The following is a 27065-nucleotide window of genomic DNA, read 5'->3' as shown; positions in this document are numbered from 1 at the left end:
AAGGTTTAATTTTAGAGAGGATTACAATGTAAAATTAGGACCATGGAATGGTTTTAACATCATGACCCTGAATGACTACCAATTTTAGTAAATTAGATTGGAAAAAACGTGTTTGTACCCTAAGCAAACCTTTGTAGACTACTTTTGCGAATGAAGAACTTTATATAGAAACCGGTAGAGCAATAAATCATTGCTCTGTTTTGGGTTTAGGTTATTAATATTATTATTAATATTATTAATAATAATAATAAACAGGATTTATATAGCGCCAACAAATTACGCAGTGCAGTGTTACTTGGGTTGTCACTTGTGGTCAAGATAAAGTCAAGTTTAGAATAGATTTTTGTTTTTTTTTCTATTAGAAACGTACAGATTATTTCCAGTATTTAAAGTGTCTGTCTACCCAAAAATGTTATATCAATGTATGGTTGGTTATGAAGTTATGAAGTTGGCTTCCAGTTTTGCATATGGTTCAGAACATTCATCCTCATGGTTTCGCCCACCTGCTAAGGATTTTTTTTAAAAAACAATTACAATTCCCTGTTAAGATTTTTTGTTGTTGTGTTGCAAGGGTTAATAAAAGAGAATTGAGGCTTTATTTGCTACAGGTAAAGCAAAACTCCATGGCTAGAACTGGAAGTGGTTGTACCATGATCCCCACCTATCATGACTTGGGCACTTGAAAAGTAAATGCCTCTAATTAAAAAAATACCTGGTACTAACATGCTTTATCTTGGTCCCCTGCTGGAAGGCAGAACTACCTTCTGGCCATACACAATGCAGCTTAATCGCAGCCTAAATGTCTCGGTGTTGAACCGAGACATTTTTGTAATCTGGGTGGGAAGAAATTGTATGTTTCTATATGGTGACCTTACTTATCAGTAACCACCCAAAAACAGCCAGGTGTTTACTGAAAAGTGCCGGGTGGTGCGCCCAGCTAAAAGGGGCCGGGGAGGACACTGATTAAAGAAGCAGAATGAAAAAACATAATCTTCTGTCATCTAGCCATATATTTATTTGGCTAGTGTTTCTTCCCAATGTTTCCTATACTGATTATAAAACTTCATCCCACCAGCATATGCACCAAGTCATTTAGCTCATTTCTAGCTCTTTGACCTTTCGGATTTGACCTTTGCCCGGCACCCCTTTCATTGAGAGTTTGGTCTCAGCCTGTTTTTGTAGCACCAGAATCAGAATGAGAACCTTAGCTGTTAAATAAGGAAGATAAGAAAAGTCTAAAGTCATTTCAAATGGTAAAATATTAATAAAATGTGCATAAATTAGTATTAAGTGTATAAATAAAACTATGAACACATGGATTCTTTTTTTTTTCATAAGAATCCTACTAAGCACTTGAAACAGCATAGCATGAGGCTTTGATATTTTAGAAACCAAAGCCTTATTAGGTAAAAAAAAATACATATTTATTTAGAACTTGTGCATTTATGCATCTATTAGGAGGCTGTGGAGAGGACTTCATTTTTCTTGTGTGTGCGCTTTTCTTGTTTAACATGTCATAGCTGAGTATATTTGTTTAGTGCAATGGACACTGGAATTAGCTTCTTGGCTAAAGTCTGAACTTTAGCCTTCCCTTCAGTCTTACACAGTCGCACAAACTCATCACCTGTACTGGAATTGCTTATTCTGATTTCACTGCACACTGTGAACTTCTCACAATGTGCATTAGAAACTGCAACAAATCAGATATAACCTGCTCATTGCTTGGCATGTGGATAGCCAACATTACATAGCCCTTTGCTCCCCTGCCTTACCTTCCTTGACCCAGCCGTTCCATTTACTGTATTTCAATTCTTTCAATCATCAGAATTACATGTGGGCATTACCTAGGGTAGTTTGTATGCAATTGCAGCTTGCTCAGGAATGCTTACAACTGCAGATATTTATCCATCAAAACTCTATGATATATGGCAAAGTCTTTCCAGGAATCAGCTCATTGCTTGCATCACAACTAATTGGGGAGAAGTTCGGAGACTGGTGCTATGGGGGTTCCAGGAAGCTATGCACAGCACCCTGCTGCTCTGATCATTGCATAGAGAAACAGAGATAAGTGCCCTTTATAGTGGCACTAGGCAGGTTTCCTATACCCATGCTCTATTCCTGGAGAACAAAAAAAATGTGGTGATGTGCAATCATATAACAAGATTAGTTTTGGGTTTACTTTTCCACTGAAACTTACACAAACCACAGACAAACTGGCATTAATGGAAATCATTGAATTGCTGGACATGCAATGTGAACCTGTTGATTCAACACACCGATACAGCAAGCAGACATCCTGTAAATTTTTGGGTGGCTTTGGGCAGTTGCTGGAACTTTTTAGAATTAAAGCACTGTGATGCAAGAAAAAAACATGTTAAGTTAGAATTAAATGTCCCCCATCTCTTTCTCAGTAGAGATCATGTGATTGCATGAAAGCTATTTCTGTAACTTCTTGTAAATTTCAGAGTCACGCCAATCAAGCACTTGGGCGACTCCTTAATCAGGCTGCTTTCTCTACCCTTTTGGGTTGATTGCTGCCTCCACAATAAAAGGATTTAATCAGGATTTTCAGCTGTTTAATGACAGTTCAGCTCTGTAATGTGTCTGGAAGGAGGATAATTGACTTATGCCCTCTGCTGGGAGACAGCAACATAGCGGCTAGGAGGCATTATTATATTATTATTATTACACAGTATTTATATAGCGCCATCATATTACACAGCCCTCTACAAAGTCCATAGTCGTGTCACTAACTGTCCCTCAAAGGAGCTCTATAAAAAGTCAAAAAGGTAAAACATTTAATTTAAAGCAAAAATGTGTTTTTTTGTCCAATGTGTCTTACAGGTCGAATTATCTAATATTATTATTATTATTATTATTATAAAACAGGATTTATATAGCGCCAACATATTACGCAGTGCTGCACATTAAATATCTATGGAAGATCACAGGCATTGAAGGATATCTAAACTCAGAAACAAAAAATGTTGCAGTTTAACAGTCCTTCCATGTAACCGCTGCATGCATATACTTTTTTCCCCAAATGATCTTTTATTATTATTATTATTTTTAATATTATTATTGAACAGAATTTATAAAGCAACAACATATTATGCAAATCTGTATATTAAACAGGGGTAGCAAATGACAGACAGTGACACAGGAGGAGGAGAGGATCCTGCCCCGAAGAGCTTACAATCTAGGAGGTGGGGGAAGTATCACACAATAGGAGGGTCAGATATGTAGTGGTGGTAGTGGGGGTTTAGGGAACAGAAGAGGATGGGTAGGCAAAAGATGGATTTTAGGTGCTCTTTTAAATGAGCAGAAAGTAAGAGCAAGTGAAATAGGACGAGGAAGCCCATTTCGGGGAGTTGAGGGGTGGCTCTACAAATGTCTTGGAAGATCTTGCCAGTAACTTACTATTGTCGCAGGGTGACAACACTTGCTGTAATGTATCTATAGAGGAGCAGCGTTGTCACCATAGCCTTCATTCATGATAACTAAAAACACCTCTCCTTTCTCCTCATTTCAGGAGGGGGTATTCTCTAGTTTATTCAAAAAAGTTAGGACGGCTGATTGTTTAATAATTATGGCAGTGAAACAAGAAGTTACTAGGACAATGTTTTTAGGCAGATGCTTTTGTCAACATGCAAAGAATGTTCTTGACCTGCAAATAGAAAACAAATGCAGCCAATACATCTAGGAACTATAAAGATGCAATATATTACATTTTTGTTTAGACAGGCTCAACGGAGAGCCAATCATTGTAAACATATAGAGCCCTTGTAATTATCAAAACTGCAGCAAGATTTAATTTGAATTGACTTGCAGAATTGGGAAATATTTTGTATTCATGCACAGTTGATTGATCCTCTTGTGTGTTAGTTATAAATGGATTAAATTTTTTTAACAGCCTTGACAGATGTCAATACTTTAGAAGCATCCAGATTGCTACTGTCTTACTTGCAGTCCGTGTCCAATTAGGGGAGATTTGTTTTCTTTTCCTGCCCTAGAGAGACAATGCTATAATTATCTCCTAGATTGTAAGCTCTTCGGGGCAGGGTCCTCTCCTCCTCCTGTGTCACTGTCTGTATCAGTCTGTCCTTTGCATCCCCTATTTATTGTAAAGCGCTGCATATATGTTGGCGCTACATAAATCTTGTTAACTAATAATAATAATGATATTCATAGCTCACAGTACATTACTGTGGTGGTCAGAAGAATTTCATTGCTGGACATTAGGGAGAATGTCATCCTTACAGATAGGTATTAAGAAGAGGGGTTCTAATTAAACATCTCTATGCCAAATTAGGCCTGCTATGTTAAAATAAAGAAATAAAAGAAAGTCATGGTGTTTCAATTGCACTAAAATGTAATATATAAACAGTTTCAAAAAGAAAGAAATATTGTCTGCATACAAATACAATATTTACAATGGCGCTGGTTCTCCCCACCAAAGACTCATGCGGAACTTATAATAAATTTACAATATTCATTTGTCTAGGTATTTTTACATGTGAAGTATTGTATCTAATGATACATATGTATACTACATGTTTATGTGCAGCTATACAAAGTGTTTTACCAAGTCCCCTGAGGAAGCCTAATTAGGCGAAACGCATCGGGCCACAAGACATATTTACATATATATATATATATATATATATATATATATATAAAATCCAGCAGGAACTTGTAGTTGTAGTTGTAGTCAAGTTGTCTTTGATGGGGAGAACCAGCACTTTTGTAAATATTGTATTTGTATGCATAAGAAATAATAAGACAATCTTTCTTTCTTTTTGAAACTGTTTATAGAATACAATTCACTGCAATTGAAACACCCTGGCTTTCTTTTATTTCTTCATTTCAACCTTCACCCTTACAGATAACCAAATAGATGATTGGTGCCACTTAAACTGACCTGAGAGGCACACATTGCTCATTGCTCATGGAACCCCTACCAAATGCTGGAGGAACCCTGGTTTAGAAACTCTGCGTTACACTCTATTCAAATCCAAAATTTTGATTTTAGATGCAGTTGAAGACCACGATTGATAAATGTTATTACCTTTCACTTACACAAAAAAGCCTCACCTAAATGAAAACATTATGCTTTTTTATTTTAGGTCAAATTCTACCCCCAAACCGGAACACACCAAGCCCAATTGACCCAGAATCCATCCAGGTAGCCGTGGGCTATGAACCTGACCCAGCAGATCTGGCCATTTCCAGCATTCCAGGTCAGGAGATGTTTGACCCCAGGAAGCGCAAATTTTCAGAAGAGGAGCTTAAGCCACAGCCTATGATCAAGAAGGCTCGTAAAGTGTTCATTCCTGAGGATCTGAAGGTAATTTGGAACTGGTGTATTGTATTTATTGGATTTGTATTGTATTTATTTAACAGTGTAGGGATTTATTGGATGTTATGAAGATCTGTTTACCCCTCTCTGGGGTAAATATTGGTAACTGTAAGCCCAGACCACACATCTTTATGTTGCAGTAGGTTCAATATTCTAGGATATAGGGGAAGTAGATACACAAAACAGCCAACACTCGTGTGGATACCTGGTTTGTAAGTGTGGTGCTCCAAAAGTGTTCAGTAGTAGTAGTAGTGGAGTTCCCCAACACAAAATAATCAAACCCCAGCCAAACGTTTACATTTTTTCCTATGAAAGAGGGTCTCTTGGGCAGGTGATGCGGTTGCTTCCTATATCAGGAGAAATAATAATGGGTGCAATCTTGGCAAGTTCCCGAATACTTGCAACTGGAGATCCTTGGGAGATATTTGAGACCAAATTTTTGGATCCTATCCGCTTCTGAAATATGAGGATTTTAATTAAATTACCTTTGCACATGTTTGCAGATATGTCACCTGCATGTCATTTGACACCCCAGCATCCCTTGTTGCCTGTCTGCACGTGCCGCTAGCATAGCATAGGTTCATTACAAAATTAAAAACAACATCATTATTTTTCTTTGTAACCTGATGCCATAAAGCCAATAAAGCATAGTGTTTCCAATTCATCAGCAGCACTGGTCACTTATCAGCAAACCTAATCCCTAGGGCTCACTCCTCCATTACAGCTGGCTGATTGGCTGTTTGATGCTACGGAGTGGGGTAAGAAGATTAAGCCTGCCAATCGCCTCTGGAAGGCATGTGACCTCCGCTTACTAACCTGGGCCAGAAACGTCAGGATTAAAAGATTGGCTTTTTTTGCAATTCGTTAAAAAAAGCACAGAGGGGACTCGGGTGCCTGCAGAATTATTTACGTCAAATCTAAATTTCAGGCCGGTGAACTAGATGGACGACTACGGATTGCAGATGTGTTCTTCATTTGTTTTAAAGCCAGAAGTAGGTGGCTGTAAGTTGTGATTCATGGCCCAGCATGTCCACTTGAAGTATAACACTTGTGTGTTGACATGTTAGTTAAATTGCTGCTGAATGATCAACAAACTTTTAGTGAAAAAGTTCCATTATAAGGAAGAACTTCAGATACTTTTCAATACATATGTAGAAATACCCACACAAACATATTTGTCTTTTGTATGACTGTGCAGCTCAGTGTTGCAAAATTTAATGCAAATTAATATAATATACCATTGCATGGCTACAAAATCTGTCTTGATAAAGACTAAATTCTAATATTATTGTTTATAGAATAAAAGTATTGTAATCTGGGTTCCCTTACTAATCTGGAACAATGAAATGATCATCAATCAGTGCACGGTTTCTTTAGATCAATAGGAGCTGCCATTACTGACATGTTTCCTAAAGCTCCAGTAGCTTTAAAGCTGAACTCTAGAGAATATTCCCTGGCATGTGTCTCAGTTTCCATCCAATGGGTTGGGGATAGATATTCGGCATCTTTACCTATAATGCAGGGTTGCTGGTTCTGCATTGTACGTAATGATGTCAGGTGAGTGACTAATGTAGAGTGCTTTAGAGAAGAGGCTTTGGGAGTCAAAAAGAGAGGCGGATTCCTGTAGGAGCAAAAGATAAGGTATGTAAAATTGCATTTATGGTACATTAGGTAAAAATGAGCATTTCAATTTCGGTTTAGAGAGTTGTTTTATGGAGAGGTTCAAATGGATCACTGGGTCTAGTCTAGTAGGGGTTTCCATTATTATGATAAGGAATTCATTAACCCCAGACCAATAGGGCACTATTTTTGAGCAACTCCAGAAAATATGAAAAGGGGTTCCTACCTAAAAACCACATCTCCAACATAAATTGCTACTGGATGGGTTTGTGGCATGGAGCTTGTCCGGAGTGTAATACCCCTGCCTTAATTTCTTAGTGGGGTGGGACTTATTACACTTTAGAGAGAAGTAGCAAAGTTCTTCCCAACCAAGCAAATAGCACCTAGTTTGCTCTGTACTTAGTCACAGTCTGATCTGCCCTACCCTATAGGAGGTGCCCTGCTTGTATTTATATCAATAGGAAAGGAATAAAACATCTGACAATATTGTTTTTTACTATCCGTAGTGAAAACTACTCATCTGTTTCCTGTATGGGCATCAAAGGGACAACAAATCTTGCAAGCAGAGTTGGAAACATAAATGAAAACCTAAAAATTTGAAAAAGTTTTTCCCACTTTAGCCAAAACAAAACAATAATAGTTGGGTGATAGTGTTAATTGGCTTTAATGTTAGTTTCGAAAGTCGTAATAAAAGAAACATGTATATAAAATTCAGTCTTCTTGTGTTCTTCGTGTATTTCTATTTCTGTGTAATATTTAAGCATTAAAAAATTGTATTGAAGACTGGTCACTGCTGTTCTCTGTTCTGGTCTTTTATCCACCCTCAGATTTCTATGGTAGGAGCTACTAATAGTTTCTTCAACATCTCTGCTCTCTACAAAGGCTATGTGCAGCACAGTGATAATGTCACCACTCTTTTACAGGGTGATATCAAGGTTTGTAAAGGCGTTCGGTGCAGGCAAAGTGGCTTTTGAGGGAGTTTAGTTATAAATACTGTGCTATTAATGCATTGTTTCATTAATGCAAAAGTCTAACATTTGTTTCTTTTTGTCCTTGAACCAATGAGCAGGATGAAAAATACTGGGCTAGGCGCAGAAAGAACAACATGGCCGCCAAGAGGTCAAGAGATGCACGGAGGCTAAAAGAGAACCAGATCGCCATCCGAGCTTCATTCCTCGAGAAGGAGAATTCCGCCTTACGACTGGAGGTGGCCGACCTTCGGAAAGAGCTGGGAAAGTGCAAGAACATTTTGGCAAAGTATGAAGCTCGACATGGGCCCGTCTGAAAGCCTTGTTGGCCATGGAGACGCATGGACACCTTCATCTCTGCCGCGTAGCACTAAAACACATACCAACCTAAATCTGTCATCAGCACTTTACTGGAAGAAGAAACTGACTTGCAATTTTCTCTTTTTTTACCATTATTTCATTTCATTAACTTTTTTTTTTTTGTGTTTTTGTCTTGGCACTTTCCATACTACAAAGCGCTTTATGAAAGGGTATTACTTACCTAGACTGTGTAAAATAATGAAAAAGAAATCTGCTGTAGCAAATTGCTTTTTTTCCAATACCTTCACCAATTTGCTCTGGAGTGAAACTGGTGACACTTAAGCAAAGTAAAGCACGAAGAACTATATAGAAGAATATTTTGACCTTTGTTGACTTTGCCGGTCATGTGGGCTAGGTTGTATAAACTGTTTATCATGTGTTGTCTGTTATGTCATATTTTCAGTTATGCCGCAGTGTCTGCATCAATGAGGAATGAAATATATATACAAGAACCTAGGTTTACTTAAATGTTATTTTTTGGGTATAGGACAGGAGTAAAAATTTTCTGTATGATTTCCTTTCTGTTCCATCACCTTGGATGTGTTAAATGATGCAAAAAATTTGGACAACCCAAAAGACAATACACCAGTTTCTGTAGATTCCTGCAAGCTGAACAAAATATTGGCTTCTTGTGCCTCATGGGGGACTCCAGCAGCAGAATCTCTGCACCGGAGTCAAATTTACGCCCCCCGAAAGGCCTAATGACTGCATCAATGTTAAAGTTTTGTGACCCAGATGGGAACTCTAACACCAAGAATTTTAGGAAGCCAGTATGTGATTCAGCTCATGGGCCTTCATATGTAATTGAAGTTAAATATTTATTTGTTTAACAGGGTGGTGATGACTTTATGTGCACTGTTAATGCTTTTTTGAGAGAGCTACAAGATATTGAGAACCAAGGGATGGAATGTGAGTTCATTAACACATTAAGTACTTCTTTTGAAATCCTTAGTAAGAGAATGCCACGTAATGTTAGACTTTGAGTCTACGCCCTACTTGCTGCCATTGTGCTATCCATAGTAACTGCCTCCTCCTTTATACAGCAAAATAAATACTGCAAAATGTTGTTGTCAACAGCAGCCAAATTTTCCATTCTGAACCCATAGATGAATTTTGGTGACTAATGCTATGGGTGCTACACTAGCATTTTACTTCTTGCATGTGAACTTTTTCAATACTTTACCTTTAAGATTTTTTTGGAACCTGCTGTTGGGATGCTATGTAATAAATGAACTATTTTTTGTAATATTTTTTCATTGTGATAACAGCAAGTTGAACTGATTTATACAATCACTGTGCAGCATTACTAAGCAGGAAGCACAGCATGTATCTGTAACCAGCAGATATGATTGCCATTATGTAAATATAATTACAAACCATTTTCTGAACCACATGAGTCAGATTATTTGCAATAAGCTGATCATGTGAATCTTAAAACACATACAAGAATACAGAATGTCTTTAAAACACTGCCCTATTTTTATTAATTGTAATGACATACTTCTTTAATCAAGCTGCCCCAAAATGTATTTTTTGTAGTTCCTCCATATCAGGATAGAGTACGCAGCTCTGTTTTAACATTCTTTAAGAAGGTCTTTCAAAACTGTTTGTGACCTGATTTTTACAGGGTTTAGTAGTTTGATTTGATAGCTACCTGATTGTTTAATAACATCTATGGGACGAAAAAGAGCCATAAAGGGATAAGCAGATTTGTCTGAATTTACAAATTGAAATTGCTAGCATTGCAATCTGCTTATGCCTATATATGAACTGTTTTTTTGGTTTTGTATTTCAAGGACAGTTACAAAAGCAACATGGATGAGAATTATTTGGTACAATGTGATCAACTGCCTGTCGAAATGTTCTTTATTCAGACAAGTCTTTATTGGAGTAATATATACCTGTCCCAAGAGCCCAAGCAACCAACCTCATGTGTGTGTAACGCATCCCAGCACAGGTTATTAGGGTCACATGTAATTATTTTTGAAAATCTTTGCTCCCCTTTAATGGGAATAAGAGAGTGAATTACCCTTCACTCCTTTTAATTGGCGATTTTATTTGGGTTTGACCACATTTAGGGTCTCTACACCTTGGTCCTTTGGCTTCCCCAACCCTACTTGCCATGCCTTTTTGGCTAAACTTCCCTTGTTAGTAGCCTGTGAGTTCTCCGTATATGAATATCCTCTAGGAGAGTAATTATGCAAATATTTCTTTAGTGGATTCCTTATTAATTTTATGGAGAAATCACTTGAATCCATCACAACAGTAGCCCACCTGAGAATCTAAGAAGGACTTTGTTAAGGTATATGCTCCACTCCAATAATAATAATGGTTCAAATGAAAACTGCAATGATAAATTAATTTGAACATGGCTACATCGACAACATTCACAGTCCTGCCCATACAAACACCCAGTATTATGTTCTTATTATTGCCTGTTCTTTAAAATGAATAATAACATCTAATCAGTAATATCACACATATTGGAACTTCTACTCATAAAATTTACCATTGGTCCAGATTTTTTCCTAAAACTACTTACATTTATTATGTACACCTACAGGCTTAAGTGATACGGCCATTGAAAGGGCAGTGGTAATGTGCAATGCAGAGACACCAATCAGTGGTCATTAAACAGGCTGCAATTCTGGTGTGGTTAGTATTATTAACACATTGTGATAACACATACACATCGCTTTTCACCCTTTTTAGCTAAATCCAGCAGTCTACATTTACACCATTCACAAAAGCCTTTTATCTTTCTTAACTTCTGCATTTATAACAATAACTGTTTGTACAGCTTTTACTTTTGTAAAAAAGAAAAAAACAAAAAAACAAAAAAAAACAAATGTCTTTTTAGTGTTTTCGGATTCAATTTGTACTTTTTGTGATGTCATTTTAAATCTGGTAGCTGTGAAATAAGTTTAATTTGCAAAGAGGCTATTTTTTGTATGTTGACAGCATTCTTATTTTCTGTCTAAATTTTGATTTCGGGTAATAATGGAACTGTAGTGCTGAAATGATATGGAACGTGTACACAAAAAAGGATCACATGTTTTGTATTCTTAGGGGTCTTTTGCTGGCCAAGATTAAAAAATCAATTTAAAGACTGTGTAGAGGAAACCTGTATGAAGAAATGTGTAGCCCATCATTGATGACGTTGATGATTAAACTAGTTTTCTGTTTATGACCAATCTGCAACAAGCATGCCAAAGCTGAAAATTTGAATGAAGTCAGAGCTAATACTTGTTTCAATGTAAAAAGTTTCAATCTGTCAGCAATGGCAGCTTCCACACTTCTTCGATATATGTTTCCTGTAAAAGGGCAATAAAGGATAATTCTTTAATATAAAAAAGTTGGGAGTTTAACATTTGATAGTGTAAAGGTGACAGTTTCAGTTGCTTGGATTAACAATACTTACATCAAATAAAAATTAATAATATAAGTAATGTTGGGCGCACATAAATCGGGTCCACAGTACTGGAATCCCTAATAACTTTTGATCTGATTAAAATGCTGATGTGATCTAAAAAAACAATATATTTTTAAACATTTAGGTCACTTAGTGACCATGCAAGAAATGCTTTGTAAATTCTTAACTGAAATCTGAAAACAGTATTAAGGCGCCTGTCATGGTAAACCTTGTAAACTACAGATTACTTCACCCTTAGGCTATAAAACTGAGAAGAGGAGGAAGTGCTCTGTAGTTCAGTGAAAGTGACTATGGTTGACCATTGTCACCCTTTAGACAGCAAGTGTGTTATTCACAGGATCACTAAGTAAAATGTTAAAAATACTAATGCAGCCACATTCAAGTACTAGTTAGCGGCAATTTATATAATTTTTTTTAAAGCCCGTTTTTATACATTTTAATTAGTTTAAGCCTTTAAATGCAGGTAACGTGAAACTGTCCTTGTTGCACAGCAAGCATAAATATATTGGAAAACCATTCTGATTATGTGAGGATACTGATAGCTCATTGTTATCTTTTCTTTGTTAATCTTGTTGGGTTTACTGGTGTGGTGGTCACATTATATTTTGATTTGGTATCTGCCAATGTGATCATAATAAGTTTGGTATGTGTAGTTTGTTTGGTGATACAAACCTTGCATAAAACAGTAAAATAAAAGGTGTGGGAAATGGCAAACTGCAATTACATTTCAAAAGTCACATAGTTAGTATATCACATTGTCCAAAAAGAGCCTCATTTATCAAAGATCTAAAGACAATTTCTATATAATCTGCTATTTTGTAACAGAAAGTGGTATGTTTCATTGGTAGTTATATTTGCACACTGGCCTCAGGTGGATTTTGTATAATATTTAATGTGAAAGAAACTTGTAATATATGACAAAGGTAATGGTGTTGTCCTATACCATGGTTAACCAGAATAATATCATGGTTTTTGTTTTTACCATAAAATACACTTGTACAGTCTAAATATATTTTAAAGAATTGTTGCACATTGACTTCTTATAAGTAAAGTTTTGGCAAGTCGCTGTACAGAGGGGAAAGAAGATTTAAATATAGAGTATGTATTATTGTTATTACATTGTGCTGTTTTTTTCATGTTCCGTTACAATAAAAAAAAGATTTTGCTTTTCTAAAGCAACATTTGAATAAAAATTCTGCTACTGAACTTTTAATATTAGGGATTACAGTTTCAAAAAGTTCACCCTAAAGTGTCTAGGATATGTATCAGTGTTTAATATAGATCATGCAGTATATGGATTCCTATTTGTAGATAAGGCTTTTGAATAGAAAGGCAGTTTTCATATGGCTGTATTTGTATACACCAATCCGGTCTGTTTTTAACAACTTGCAGTAGTGGTAAATCATTTATCTCTGGTTCTTGAAATTTAAAACTTTGAAACACATAGCAAGCTACATGTTTAAAAGTGTAGCCAGTTTTAAAAAGATAAAAAAGCACATTTAAAAAGTATACTTGTCAAAGACAGGCATGAATGCTCTCATTCCTTCTGACAATATTAGCACCATGGCTGTCATGCCGTAGCACCTAATAAAGGTCCCAACTCTGTCCCAAGTTAAGAAAAAAATGTTGGCTAGTATAAGGCTTTAAATATGGGCTAAATGAAGTTTATATATATATATATATATATATATATATATATATATATATATGATAAATAATAATGTCCTTCTCAGAAAGTCAAAGAATGTATATATATATTGCTATTGCCAATAATTGCCAATATGTCCTTAGTGATGATAAATTCTGTAGTATTTAGGTTGCTGCTAATCTGGCAGGTTTGCTACTGTTTTAAAGTTTTTGGTGCCTTTTGTCATGTATGTTTATTTGAAAATGAACAAAACCTCAAATAATAGGGTCATGGCAATAGTTAAATAACTGGTGTCAGAGCACAAAGGGAAAATATGATAATGGTTCAGAGTAAAGAAAATCTAATCAGTAACGTACAGCACCCCACAAGCAACACTGAACCTATGTGAGGCAGCTGAGCATTAATGGGGCACATAGCTTGGTTGTATGGTTGCGTGCAATACTAGGTTAAGAAGTTACATGGAATTAATAAAAGTACAAAATCAAAGGGTAAGGTAGAGTGGTTATCCTTGCTCCAAACATTTTACGTGGGTGCCAACCCCAAAATTGAACATGCAAAAGGTAAAACAAAAGGAGAAAAAGCTGCGTTTTTTTTGTTATACTTTTAGTATACTTTAATGAGAACAATTCATACAAAGTAACACAATCAAGCAGTTTTGGGTCGCTCCCATTCAATCTTCATGGGAAGATTACAAAACTTTGCTAAGACCTTTATTTAATGATTAAGCTTATGTACAGTACACAACGTTCTTTGCAAATCCCGAGGAAGCCACTATGCAAAATGCTTCGGGAAGTGAGACGTTACAATTACGTATTTTTTGCGTTCTATTGATCTATTGATCCTCTGTAGAGAAAAGTGGTCCTCCTTCCCATGAAGATTGAATGGGAGTGACCCAAAACTGCTTGATTGTGTTACATTGTACTGAATTGTATGAATTGTTCTTATTTAAATATACTAAAAAATGCCAAAAAAAAGCTTTTTTTTTCTCCTTTGATTTTACCTTTTGCATAATAATAAAAGTAGCCTTCCAAAGATTATAGCTTGAAAGTGTTGTGCTACTCAATTAAAACACAAGCATTAAATTCAACTTTTTGTACTCCCAAATAGTGTTTTTTTACTGGCTTCTGCCAATACAGATTGCCATAATTACCAACAGTTTTTTACGTACCTTGGGTGCAGAATCTTTTGAAAAAGAGCTGAATTTTGTGCAGAACTAAATTTATTCTGGGTATGCTCAAGTTCTGATATTTATTGAGGATCCTTTTGTTCTTAAAACGACCCTGTCAGCTTTAAACTTTACTCACCTTTCTGGTTGTCAGTGTCTCCTACTTTCTCTCTGTTGCAGGACCACTTCCATCAATAATGGTTCTGATTTATTAAAGCTCTCCAAGGCTGGCAAGAAGCTGGGTTAATCCAGAAAACCTGAAATGGATTTGTTCAAAGCCATATGCTATTTGCTAGCAAATGTTTTTAATTCTAGGCCAGATCCATTCCAGGTTTGCTGGATCACATCGCTTTTACCAATGAAAATGTATCCTCTCCAACATTGAAGAGCTTTAATAAATGAAGCCTAATGTTTTTGGTTAAGTAAGATAGGATGGGCTGTCAGAGGAGTCGGCATATTACCTCTTCTCTTGCAGGAAACATTAATTTGGAAACTTTAACAAGTTTCCAATAGGATTCATTTAGGCTAAACATTTTATGCATTTGTTTAATGCTCCTCAGGTCAAGCTGTTAATAATATTATTAGAAACGTAAGGATGGAAATATAATGACCAATCCCCTCTTTGGTTTGCACAACATAGCAGAACCATGGTGGATCCCTAGACTGCCCCAGCTTGGTTTCTACCACTGATAGCAAATTACAGAAGGACAGTAATAGGGGAAAAGAAAAAAAGATTTGTAACAGATAATTTTCTTTATCAGTTCCTTTATCATTCTACTAAATATCTAATTAAATTACATAATGATTTATTTACAAGATTTTTATTTTTTAACCAAATACAGACTTGTACTAGGAATTGTATAGTCTATAACAATATTCAAAAAGTCAACTCTAAATAACTTAAATATTAGATTCTCTATTTTTCTACGGAAGTTTTATTAGTAGCATGTTGCTAATTAATATGTAAATATTTTAGCCGTATTTGTATATACTGATATTGATATAAATAAAGTGGAAAGAATGCCTCTTTATGGCAACTACAGGAGTTTTGAAAGTAGTTATATTTCATAATTTGGATTTCAAGCTATACAGAGCTCAACTTAGTCACAGATGGGCATATTTGCAATGCATAAAATCAGAAGCATACAATTTTATCTCAAAAATTAGCGTAAAGCATTGTTTGTCCCCAATCCTTGACACGTTTCACCTTATGGCTTCCTCAGGGGAGGGTAGAGACCGTACTGATATCATATATACCGATATTGTCCACATAAGATGTACCGGTACTTTCCACAAGCATGAACTTGGAAATAATATATTAAAGAGGTCAACCATTGTATAAGTTAGACAACACCATGAACATTGATGATTTAAAATTACAGAGAATTGTTTGTTTATTATATGGATTTGTTTGAAGGTTATTAGCATCGGTCATTCCTTTTGTTTGTAATGTATAATAAACTTGTAAAAAATGTATGAGTATTGTGTTGGGTTATTATTAGAGATGGGTTATCTGAGCTGGGGTGCTCATTGGATTGAATCAGACTGTGCACAAAGGTACTGATTGGCTGATGTAAATTGGTAATAGGGTCCCTACCAGTTTGTTTCCCTGTTGGGTCTTTCTTCATACATTCACACCCATATTTCCTGAGCTTTAATCAGAATTCTCTAATTGAATTTTACATCCTTCCTGAAAATATAGTGATATTGGACACTAAAAAGTTGGAGAGTTGCCTCTTTGCGCCTTTATAATAAACCCCTGTCTGGCATGTACTTGGCAGCATTCATGAAACAAATCTTGGCATTCCCGAAAAATGTGCTCATGGGGAAAAAAAAATCTTAAATGGGGAATTTGAGGAGTCTATATAAGGCAGACAAAAACCACTGACCATTTTTGTAGTTACAGTGGCACCTCGGTATAAGTCCGCCTTGGAATAAGTCCAACTTGATATAAGTCCTGTTTGGACATGAAAAATTTTGCTTGGTATACAACCCTTGTGCTAGAACTTGTATGGGTCAAAATGGGTCTTAACACTGCGGGCTACCCTTACTTACCTCTCTCGAGACAAAGCCACGACTGCCATGAGCGTCAGTACGCCAGTTGCTACCATTCAGTGAACAACCCGCGCTATAACTCTCTGTGAATTACAGAACATCTCCTCCTCCTCCCTTCCCAGCACCATCCTAGTAGGCACTGGACTCTTCTCAGCAAAATTTTCATTTATTACATCTAATTGCTTTTGTATTTATATATTTTAGTATTAAGCAGTGTTTAAATTATTTTATACAGCCCCATCAATGTATAATATGCCAATAACAATAGGATTTTTTTTCATGGCAACGGATTAATCATTTTCCTTTTATTTCTTATGGGAAACATTTATTTAGTATAAATCCGAAGAGTAAGAATCTGGAACGGATTAAGGACTTATACCAAGGTACCACTGTATATATTTATGAATGGAGGGAACAGGTTTTGTTTTCTGATGATTAGCTATTGCCTTCGGTGTACCAGTTCCTAGCCATTTGAATCTACTATTTATAACAGACTGTAACCCTGTTGTTGAAATAAAGTGGTGGGTATCTTTTTTATTGGCTATTGTTGCCAGGGGAGGTAAGCCAATAGGAAAGTTCACTGTCATTTTACCTTGACTGTGGATTTACAGCCCTCTATTAGCATTAAATACAAGCTACTGGAATCAGGTACATAGCGGGAAGGCTGCTTGATCTTAAATAAAATGACCCACAGAGAAAATTAACTTTTGGTTTGGCTTTGGCCAAAGCCAAATATTTGCCCTCATGGCCCTCAAACCAAAAAGAAACATATTGAGTAGCGCCATTCACTCCAGCTTAGAGCCAGTTTATATGAACACGCATGGCCAATACTCTGTAATACACAGAAAAGTTGTGCATGCTGTGCTGTGTGCTGTCAGTGTGAATTTAGGGTGTCATTGCTCAGCTCACCAACACATATAATGTGCTATGGTACAAGCAGTGTTGGCACACACCTTTCCATATGTAGACATATGCATTATTGCAATGTACTAGGTAGAATGAGCACTAATTGTATGGATTACAATAGGGACTGTAGGTTTGTTCTTAAGTTGAATTTGTATGTAAGTCAGAACAGGTATATTATTTTATTAAATGCAATTAGGGCAGATGTTTGTCTCAACATATTATTAGGCAGCGTGGTGTCAGTTACTGTATAAATTCCTCACTGTGAGGTAATCACAAGGAAAGAAAAAAAAAAACATGGAGCCCAGACATTCATTAACTTCTGGAGCAAGCTGTGCTTTGATATGCAAAAAGAAACAACTGCAGAGTTTGTCTTGGTCGTTAAAGAGTTACAAGAGGCTGCAGAAGGAGCTCATTCCCCTAGGAACACCACAACCTCAGCTGAGTTTAGCAAAAGATTTCTTCTGCAAGTCATGCAACCCCCCCCCAAGCCTCCATCTTGCACACAGCAAGCAGGGAAGCCGTGTTCTTATCTAGGAGTCGTTCATATCTAGGAGTTGTTTGTATGTTGGATGTCCTCAAGCAGGGGACTACCTGTATATGTAATCATATATACAGAAACAAAGGTTTCCCTTTAATGGCAAATTAAAAAAAAAAAGTCAGTCTTTCTCACTTTATAATAATGAGCAGTGCCAGGTAGATTATTTGTCATGCCCTGGGCAACGCTTGCATCCAGAAATGCTGGTTTAAAGCACAGATACAGAATATTATTATAACGCCACTTATTCCAAACTGTGTAAAGTGCTTTCAGGTTAGTTAGAAATCTTTGGTGCATGGAATACAAGGTTACAGATAAGTCAGGCTAAGCAGCAAAAATAAAGTATAACCAGGATCATGTAGTTAACATATTAGTGTATGTGAGGCTTATTATGCTGCGTGAGCTTTCATAATGAGTGAAATTCAGAGTATTCACTATGGTTAAGTCAAAGTCATACTGAGTTTAGCACATACATGCCATGATGTTAAATAATTGTTATACTGTGCCATAAATTGTATTTCTTGTTGTGCTTTTCACTGGAACAGGCAGACACCTCTTTTCAATGTCCATGAGAAATTTTCAGTTTGGCTCAATGAGCTATTCACACTTTATATTGTAATGCCCCACCACAAGGGCCAGTTTTCAGGAAGGGCAAACTGGGCAATTACTCAGAGCCCATGGAGTCCTAATTGGAAGAATAGAGAGGTGAGCTAAGCTGAAAATAAAAAAAATTCACTTACCTTTAATCCCGCCGTTCTCTCAATGACGCTGGACCTAACCTCGATCCTGTCCTGCGTTGTCCTAGAATTCCCCTTCGCCCCAGCGTTGAGGAAGCACCGGGCACGGCCAGCTTTAATCTTCTCTTCCATCTTCTTCTTGACTTCTTGGCACATCACATGATCTCACACTGCGCAGGTGACATAGCAGCTGTAAAGGGGAAGAAAAAGATCTCACTGCGCATGCTCTTTCCCTTTAGTAGAAAAAATGCCCCTGTAGCACCCAGAGACTCCCGGGATGTGTAAGGTAGGTATCCCAGGGGGCTCTGCACTCCTTTTCAGTCTTGATCGCCGTGGGTGGTGCTGCTTGTTTTTATTAAGGGTGTTGCAGTTAAAAAATAAGTAACATTTTCCCTTTACATATAAGGGTTGTCTACCAATTTATGTAAAGTGCAAATGTTGAGTTTAGGTACGCTTTAAATGTTGTGCATTTGGGGCCCATATTTGCCCAGGTTCCTATTCTTTCTGTCCCTGTAGTTGAAATGTAAACAGAGCCCTTGCATTCTGCAATTAACTGCAAGTGCTCTTTGTTGACCACAATTCTATAATCACTACTGTGCATTCAATCTGTTCCTAGGGCTTACAGTAAACAATACATTTATTACATGCACTGTATATCTTTCTAATGGAGAAAGATTACTTTTCTTGGGAAATGACATATGAGCCAAGGTATATAAAGCATGCTCGTGTTGACCGAGATAAGTTTCATTTGTTTGTAAAATGCTGTTTTTAGACAAGTCCTGAAGGCACCCCAACCAGTAATTAGAGGGTAAATAATAGTACCTTGGAAAATTAAGGAGCACGGATTACATTTTTGTATAATACTAGAGAAACCATGTAAGAATTTGATAAAGTAGGAGTTACTGCAACATTTGCTTCAAGTTGGCTCCTCCAGTTTGGTGGCAATTTTCAGTTGTACTCTGATGATGCCCTGTTAATGTGCATTTTATGATATGTGTAACATGATGCAGGTTGGAAAATGCAAGATGAACCTCATTGGTGGTTATACGAGCAACGCAGACAGTTTCTTCAGTTCAATTGGGGTTCCCCATGTCATGTCTTATAATTTTACACAGTATTTTTTATAGCACCGACATATCACTAACTGTCCCTTAAAAAGGCTTACAAATGTCAGTTCTTAGGTCAATTTCAGGGGGAAGCCAATTAACCAACCTGCATGCTTTTGGAGTGTGGGAGGAAACCCACGTAAACACGGGAAGAACATGCAAACTCCATGCAGATAATAGTCCTGGCCAATATTCGAACCTGGGACCAAGCACTGCAAAGGCCAGAGTGCTAACCTTATTATTAACATCAATAGCTCTTCAGAAAGGTTGCAGACTCTGGAAAATAAAATAAATTAGCTTAAATTGAATGCCAAGATTTGCATTAATTTGGTGGCTTATGAATTTCTCCCACACAACTGTTTAAAGTCTATTGGAGGACACAGAAATAGATATTTAGTCAGATATATACTATACTAGCAAACCTTATTTTCATATTGTCCTACTTCCACTATACTGATATAGCAGTTGTGCATGCGGCCAAAATATGACTCTGCATATGACTAGAATATTCTAGAACCAGTGTACTCAGCAATCACTAGCAGAACTGGGAAGATGTGTTCTCTCCTTACTATGTGTGCTAAAGGGTGCGTCCATTCTTAGCTTTGACAACAAGGAGCATTGCAGTGCAGGACAACTTTTAGTTAAAACAATATTTTAAAGCATTTCCAAGCAAAAACTAGTCACAGATAAAAAGTGGGCAAATCATAAAAGTAAGGGTTATTAATGGGGGTTTTGATGTCATTTGGCTAAATTCTTTACTCCAGATTTATTTTTCCTATCAATGTCAGTAGGCTGTATGGATCACACTTGTAATTATTTCTAGGGTACAGAGGATTTTGGTAGTACACCCCTTTCCTGTGTTGTCACTGTCTTATTTTTGTAGTACGTTAAATGCTTCCATTGCATGCTCCCTTAATAATAATATAAATTATTATTATTATTCATATTATTAAACAGGATTTATATAGCACCAACATATTACGCAGCCCTGTACATTAAAAAGTAGTTGCAAATGACAGACTAATACAGACAGTGACACAGAAGGAAAAGACCCTGACCCGAAGAGCTTACAATTCTTCAAGGAGTCATCTAGGTGTCACCCTGTGTACCAATATGAACCACTTCAGCCATTGTCATTATGATGTGAATAGTCTCCTAAGACGTCAGTTGAGCAGTTGTTAATGTGTGCACAGAAAACAATGTAGCAGATCAGTGAAATACTGATAATAGCAACATCACACTCCATATCTCCATGCTATTTGCAAGCATCCATCCTGCATAGCAGGGGTCAATGGTGAAGGAAATGAAAAATGCATCCTACATAGCTAGCAGTCAGTATATTACTCATCATGCTTTCCAATACATTCTATTAACACTTATTTACATTGTTACTTGAACTTTATGCATTTTATTGGAATAACTCAAAGTAGTATTCACATACACAGAGTATTCCTGATGTTAAAAAGTGTAATATGTTAAAAATGCAACTGCATGTTTTAGGGCTTATTAACATAGCTAGTTGGAAAGCAGTGTTGTTGCTTTTGTTTAGGCAGGGGGATAAAAAGACAAGAACATAAGCTCTACCCCTAATGCATGGGACTTCTACCACACATGCTTGCCAACCACCACCACCACTCTGTCGCAAAACACGCATTCAGTTATATAAAACAGTGGTCGCAATCCAGTGGTCCATAAAAAAATTTTGGTGGTCCACAGAAAAATGTTTATTTGAAATTTTTATGTGTATTAATAATAAAACAAAATGATATTCTAATAAATTCTTATATTCTGAATGACAATTTATGCCTTTATATTGCACTAAATTCACAAACTGTACTAAAGACAGAATAACAAAGGATGCGAAGTGTGACGTCAGTGTAGTGTTTAGTTGTATGAGGCAACCGTTACCGAGCCGTACACTTCAGTATTGTTTCCACCATTACAACAGTCACCCCGCTCCGCCAATACCAAATCTCATGCGATTGTTTATTTTATTTGTTTGTTTCTCAGATGCTGCTTTAGGTAAGTATGACCTTACTGTGTATTTTCTATAACTGTTATATTTAATGGCATCAAAAAGTTTGACTTTGAAAATTATGCTTGTCTGGTCTTAGATTCAAACAAAATAAATCCATAATGAGTTAGAAAAAGCAAACAAATATTTTGCATTTATTTGGTAATACCAAAGATAATGCGACTAATGATAATAGTAACAATAGTAATACTTTACCTAACCATGAGCTGATCAATGAATCTGAGCCTCCACAGTCCTTGTCAGCACCATTAGGAAAATCATTATTTTGCAAATGTATTTATCTTATTCTGTCAATCTTTATCTATCTCTTAAAAAAAAATCTTATTAATGGTCCGTAGAATTTAAAATGATGAATTTAGTGGTCCATGAGGCTTGAAAGGTTGGTGACTGCTGATATGGAGCATGGAGTAGAGGTAGACTGGCAACTGGTAACCCTGTAACCACTACAGAAATCAATAAAATAAGACCAAACGGGAGATGGGTTTTATTGTGGCAAATAATGCTATATTGTAAACAAGTGTTCATAGAAAGTAACAAATATCAGGTATGTACAATATATAAATCAGCCTATTCGCAATAACGTCATAGGAGATATGGCCATTTAGCTAGACATTAAATCCCTATTTTAGAAGTATTGAAAAAATATCTCATACCCGACACGTTTTGTTGGCTTCTTCAGGGGATATGCAGAGAGTGTATAAATTTTAAGGGATTTTTCTTAAAATGAGGTAAAATGAGGAGTCTCCTTAGTTATATGGGGTCCTAAGATGTTCATTTGAAAGCAGAGTAAAAATTCCCCAAGTAGAATGTGTGTAAAGCAGTGATTTTCAACCACTGTGCCGCGGCACACTAGTGTGCCATGAGAGATCTTCAGGTGTACCGTGAGAAATTATCCAATGTTGGTTAATTGGTGTGAAAATTATTTATTTACTGCAAATAATTTGTCTTCATTTGGCTATACCAGCAATGTATAGTGATAGGCAGAACAAAGAAGTACTCTTCCACTAGATGGCAGCAGGTAGCTAATTAATCTGTGACATTTTTGTTTAGTGGTGTTCCGTGGGATTTTTCTAATGTAAAATATATGCCACAATTTAGGAAAGGTTGGGAAACACTGGTGTAAAGCATCCTGTGAAAGACAGCTTTACACACATCTTACTTTCTATGAACACTTATTTGTCACTTATTTGTCTTATTTGTCACATCTCTTCTTTGGCCGTTATCAATTTTATTTGCTTGATTTAAGGGGGCGGCCCACTGAATACCCATGGGAGTCAGGATTAGAATCATTTCCTCATTAAATGTTTGAACAAAAAATAAAATGTTAAACACCAAGGTAACTGACTGTATACAGCTGAAAAACTTAATTTAGCTTCACCCAGAGATTGCTTTGGTATGAGAATAGGAATGCCAATACTGCCACCTGCTGGCAAATATATATTATTACTTTCATCATATCAAACGATATTGAGATAAATTTGTGTTGCAATACAATCCATATCTGGTTTATGCCCTGTATTCTAGATATACTCATTGCACAGATTTGAATTTGTCCATTACCTGTTCACTATCTCCTTGTTTTAGTGGATATTTATTGTCTTGCTTACCCCTCCCCTACCCAGGTTCAACTGATCTCTCAAATGTTGTCTTGTTACTTGCAAAAGTATGTCTTGTTACTTGCATCAGTCCAGCCTTATTCAGCCCAAAAGCACTACTATTTAAACATCAGACACAGTCACGTAGGACCCTGGTCAAGTGCCCAAATCTTGTGTGCCAAATTATAAGTGTAATGGCAATTAATACCAGGAATTGAAGCTTGAGTTTGGAAGTACCATTACACTATGCAATTTCCACCTCATGGCTAAGGATTGAATCATCATCAACTCTCCACCTGAACTCCAACAAAATCCCTGCTGCTACCATCCTAAACTGCCCTTTGACCAAGCCACCTCTCTGCCTTTGCCTCTTCCTATTCCACAACTGAAATTCAGCAAGATAACAAGCTTCTCTACAACCCATACCCAACCCACACAGCTTTTTTCAACAACTGACTCCCTCCTAAACTCCACACCTACCTTCTCCACCCAAGAAATTGCCACCTACTTTAGAGATAAAATTGACAAAATAAGACTTGATGGCTCTCCGGGCCACTCCATCCATATCCACCCCTTCCACCTGTAAATATCCACCGGCCTCTCTCAGCCCTGATTCTGTGGATGAAGTCCCCTCTCTTCTCTCATCACCTCCATCTACTTCCTATCCGCTTGATGAAATTCCCTCTGCTCTATACTCCATGCCCATTCCTCCACCCTGGCCTCTGCCCTAACCGAACTTTTCAAGGTCTCCCTTTCTACTGGTATCTACCCCTCCAATTTCAAACATGCTATTATCCTCCCTATCCTGAAGAAACCCTCGTTAGACCCCTCCATACCTCCTAGCTACCGTCCTATCTCTCTTCTCCCATATGTTTCCAAACTTCTTGAGCTTCCGATTACCTGAGCACCAACTCTCTCCTGAACCCTCTCCTGTCTGGCTTTCAAGCTGCCCATTCCACTGAAACTTACTAAAGTGGCCTCTTCAGAGCTAAGTCTCGAGGCAACCTTTCCCTCCTCGTATTCTCCTGTATCTTGTCTCTGCTTTTGACACTGTTGATCACCCCCTTCTGATACAATTCATGCGCTCCATTGGTATCAGTGACACTGCTCTCTCTTGGTTTCCTTCCTATCTGTCTGACCACTCCATTCAAGTTTCTTTCAATGGTAATTTGTCCTCCCCTACTCCCTGTTGGTGTTCCCCAAGGGTCAGTCCTTGGACCGGTTCTCTTTTCTCTGTACAGTAGTCTCACATGCTCCTTTGGCTTACAATGCCATCTCTATGCTGATGACACTCAAATCTTTCTGACTTGTCTACCTCCATCCTGGACAAGGTCTCACGCTGCCATCTCGCCATGGATGTCTGATAGATTTCTGAAAATCAACCTGGATAAAAAAGAACTCATCATTTTCCCCACCCTCACATTACAAATCTCCCCGACACATTCCTAACTGTTAACAACACTGTTATTCGTCCCTGCCCTCAGGCACGTTGTCTTGGCGTCACCTTTGATTCTGCCTTCTCATTCACGCCCCACATTCAGATCATTTCTACGTCCTATCACTTTCATCTGCGCAACATCCCCAAAATCCCCCCCTACCTGTACCCAGAGACCACCAAACTCCTTGTACACGCTCCCATCGTCTCTCGCCTGGACTACTGTAACCTCCTCCTCTGTGGTATTCCACTAACCCTACTCTATCCTTTACAAACTATTATGAATGCTGCAGCCCGATTCATCCATCCTTCCCACCGCTCCTCTTCCGCTACATCTCTTTGCAGTTCTCTTCATTGGCTTCCATTTCACCTAGGAATCAAATTTAAGCTCCTGTGCTTTGCCTTCAAATCCCTCCACAGTTCTTGTCCCACTTACCTTTCTGACCTGGTGAAAAAAAAAAAAAAAATCCCCTAGTCGATCTCTTCGCTCCTCCACTGACCTACTGCTGACTTCCTCACTAAAAACCTCATCGCACCCACGGCTCCCAGACTTTTCGAGAGCCGCCCCAACTCTCTGGAATGGTCGTCCTCGTCCCATTTGTCTTGCTCCCACTTTCTGCTCTTTTAAAAGAGCACTGAAAACCCATTTTTTTCACACTTGCCCACCCATCTTCTTCTGTCTTTTGAATCCGTCACTACTTCCCCCCACTACATATCTCCGCTCCTATTGTGTGTTACTTCCCCCACCTCCTAGATTGTAAGCTCTTCGGGGCAGGGTCCTCTCCTCCTGTGTTAACGTCTGTATTCGTCTGTCATTTGCAATCCCTATTTAATGTTTATTTTATTATAAATAATAATAATAGTATATAAACAAATAAACCCAATACCAGTCCTGATGTTGTTTAATACACACGCAGAGAAGATACCTCTAGATACAGATTGTAGTAAAGTTCAGTTGCAGAGGCCCCTGAAGATAAGCGCAGATGTGATATCAGCTCAAATCCCATGAGTCAGGATGGTGGGTATTGGGAGATCCTCCAACATGCAGGGGAACAACTTGAAGAAGTCAGCAGTGTGATACTGGAACTCATTGTCAGCCTATCCACTCTGCCACTCCCTAGGGAGTCTTTATCCTGCTTCTGCAACAAGACTTTTAACTTCCCATGGATTTTAACTAATTTTTACTAAGTACCTGGACCAAGAAGGGAATACAGCTATTTGTTGTGCTGCTAGCTGTATATAAACTCTAATAAAGATAGATTCACCTAATAGTAATAATTACAAGGTGAATCACTCCATATGCACACAAATAATAGACCAGTATCTACTCAGCACTGTGCAGATAACACTAACAAAGGGGTCAGATAAAGCTCTGTGACCAGACCCGATAGTAACACAGAACACATGGGCATCAATAACCCCCTTGGAACAATATGGCAATCACCAGTTTCTTCCTCTGGTTTAGGTCCACCTGCAGCAAGCACTATATTATCGGTGGCCATGTGCTCCAATTCTGACAGTACTTCCTGGAACCTTCCTTTGTATATCACTCATTGTCCTCCAGTCAAGGGTTTCCCACCCAGCTAGCAGGGACAGAAAGTGATATCTATACATGAACTCTATGATAACAGATAACATTTACACCATAGGTCAGCAAACTTTTTTGGCCACTAGGCCATTTCAGGGTTAGGCAGGAGTACACTAGGCCGGGCTCTCCCTCTCGTCCTACCCTAATGGCTCTGCCCACACCAGGAACGCCCCCTGAAGGGAAATCCCTCTCATCCGCAATGCATGTGGAAGAAAGGGAATGTCCCCTTTTTACCCTGGCGGCAGAAGTGTTAACGCCGTGTGCGGGAAATAGGGAAGGGAGCCACAACACGGAGGCTCAAGAGCTGCATGCGGTTCTGGACTATAGTAGTTTGGGATTAGGCCGGATCGGCCAGGGGTCGTTAGGCTGGAACGAACTACCAGCTGGGCCCTATCTGGCCTAAAGGGCAGAGTTTGCCAACCTCTGAATTACACGATTACACATGTTTTTGTGGTCATGTGGTGTGTATGATGTGTGTGCTGTTGTGTTGTTTTTTTTCTGTGGTAATGTTGTTTGTGTG

General features: G+C 37.7%; 1 protein-coding gene across 2 annotated transcripts in view; it reads left to right on the top strand.

Moving 5' to 3' along the window:
* The window catches only part of HLF (HLF transcription factor, PAR bZIP family member), a 40665-nt gene extending 24638 nt beyond the window's left edge, over window positions 1–16027 (top strand). Inside the window, exons 3-4 of one of the 2 annotated variants that reach the window (XM_072403598.1) lie at window positions 5127–5347; window positions 8046–16027. In XM_072403598.1, the coding sequence (XP_072259699.1) occupies window positions 5127–5347; window positions 8046–8264 (440 nt within the window). In that variant the 3' untranslated portion in view covers window positions 8265–16027. The remainder of the gene's footprint in view (window positions 1–5126; window positions 5348–8045) is intronic. The other variant, XM_072403600.1, reaches the window with a different exon arrangement.
* The last annotated feature ends 11038 nt before the right edge of the window (window positions 16028–27065 follow it).

The sequence above is a fragment of the Pyxicephalus adspersus genome, chromosome 3 (genome assembly GCF_032062135.1).
Source record: "Pyxicephalus adspersus chromosome 3, UCB_Pads_2.0, whole genome shotgun sequence".
Classification (NCBI taxonomy): Eukaryota; Metazoa; Chordata; class Amphibia; order Anura; family Pyxicephalidae; genus Pyxicephalus; species Pyxicephalus adspersus.
This window is presented reverse-complemented; position numbering and strand designations above follow the sequence as displayed.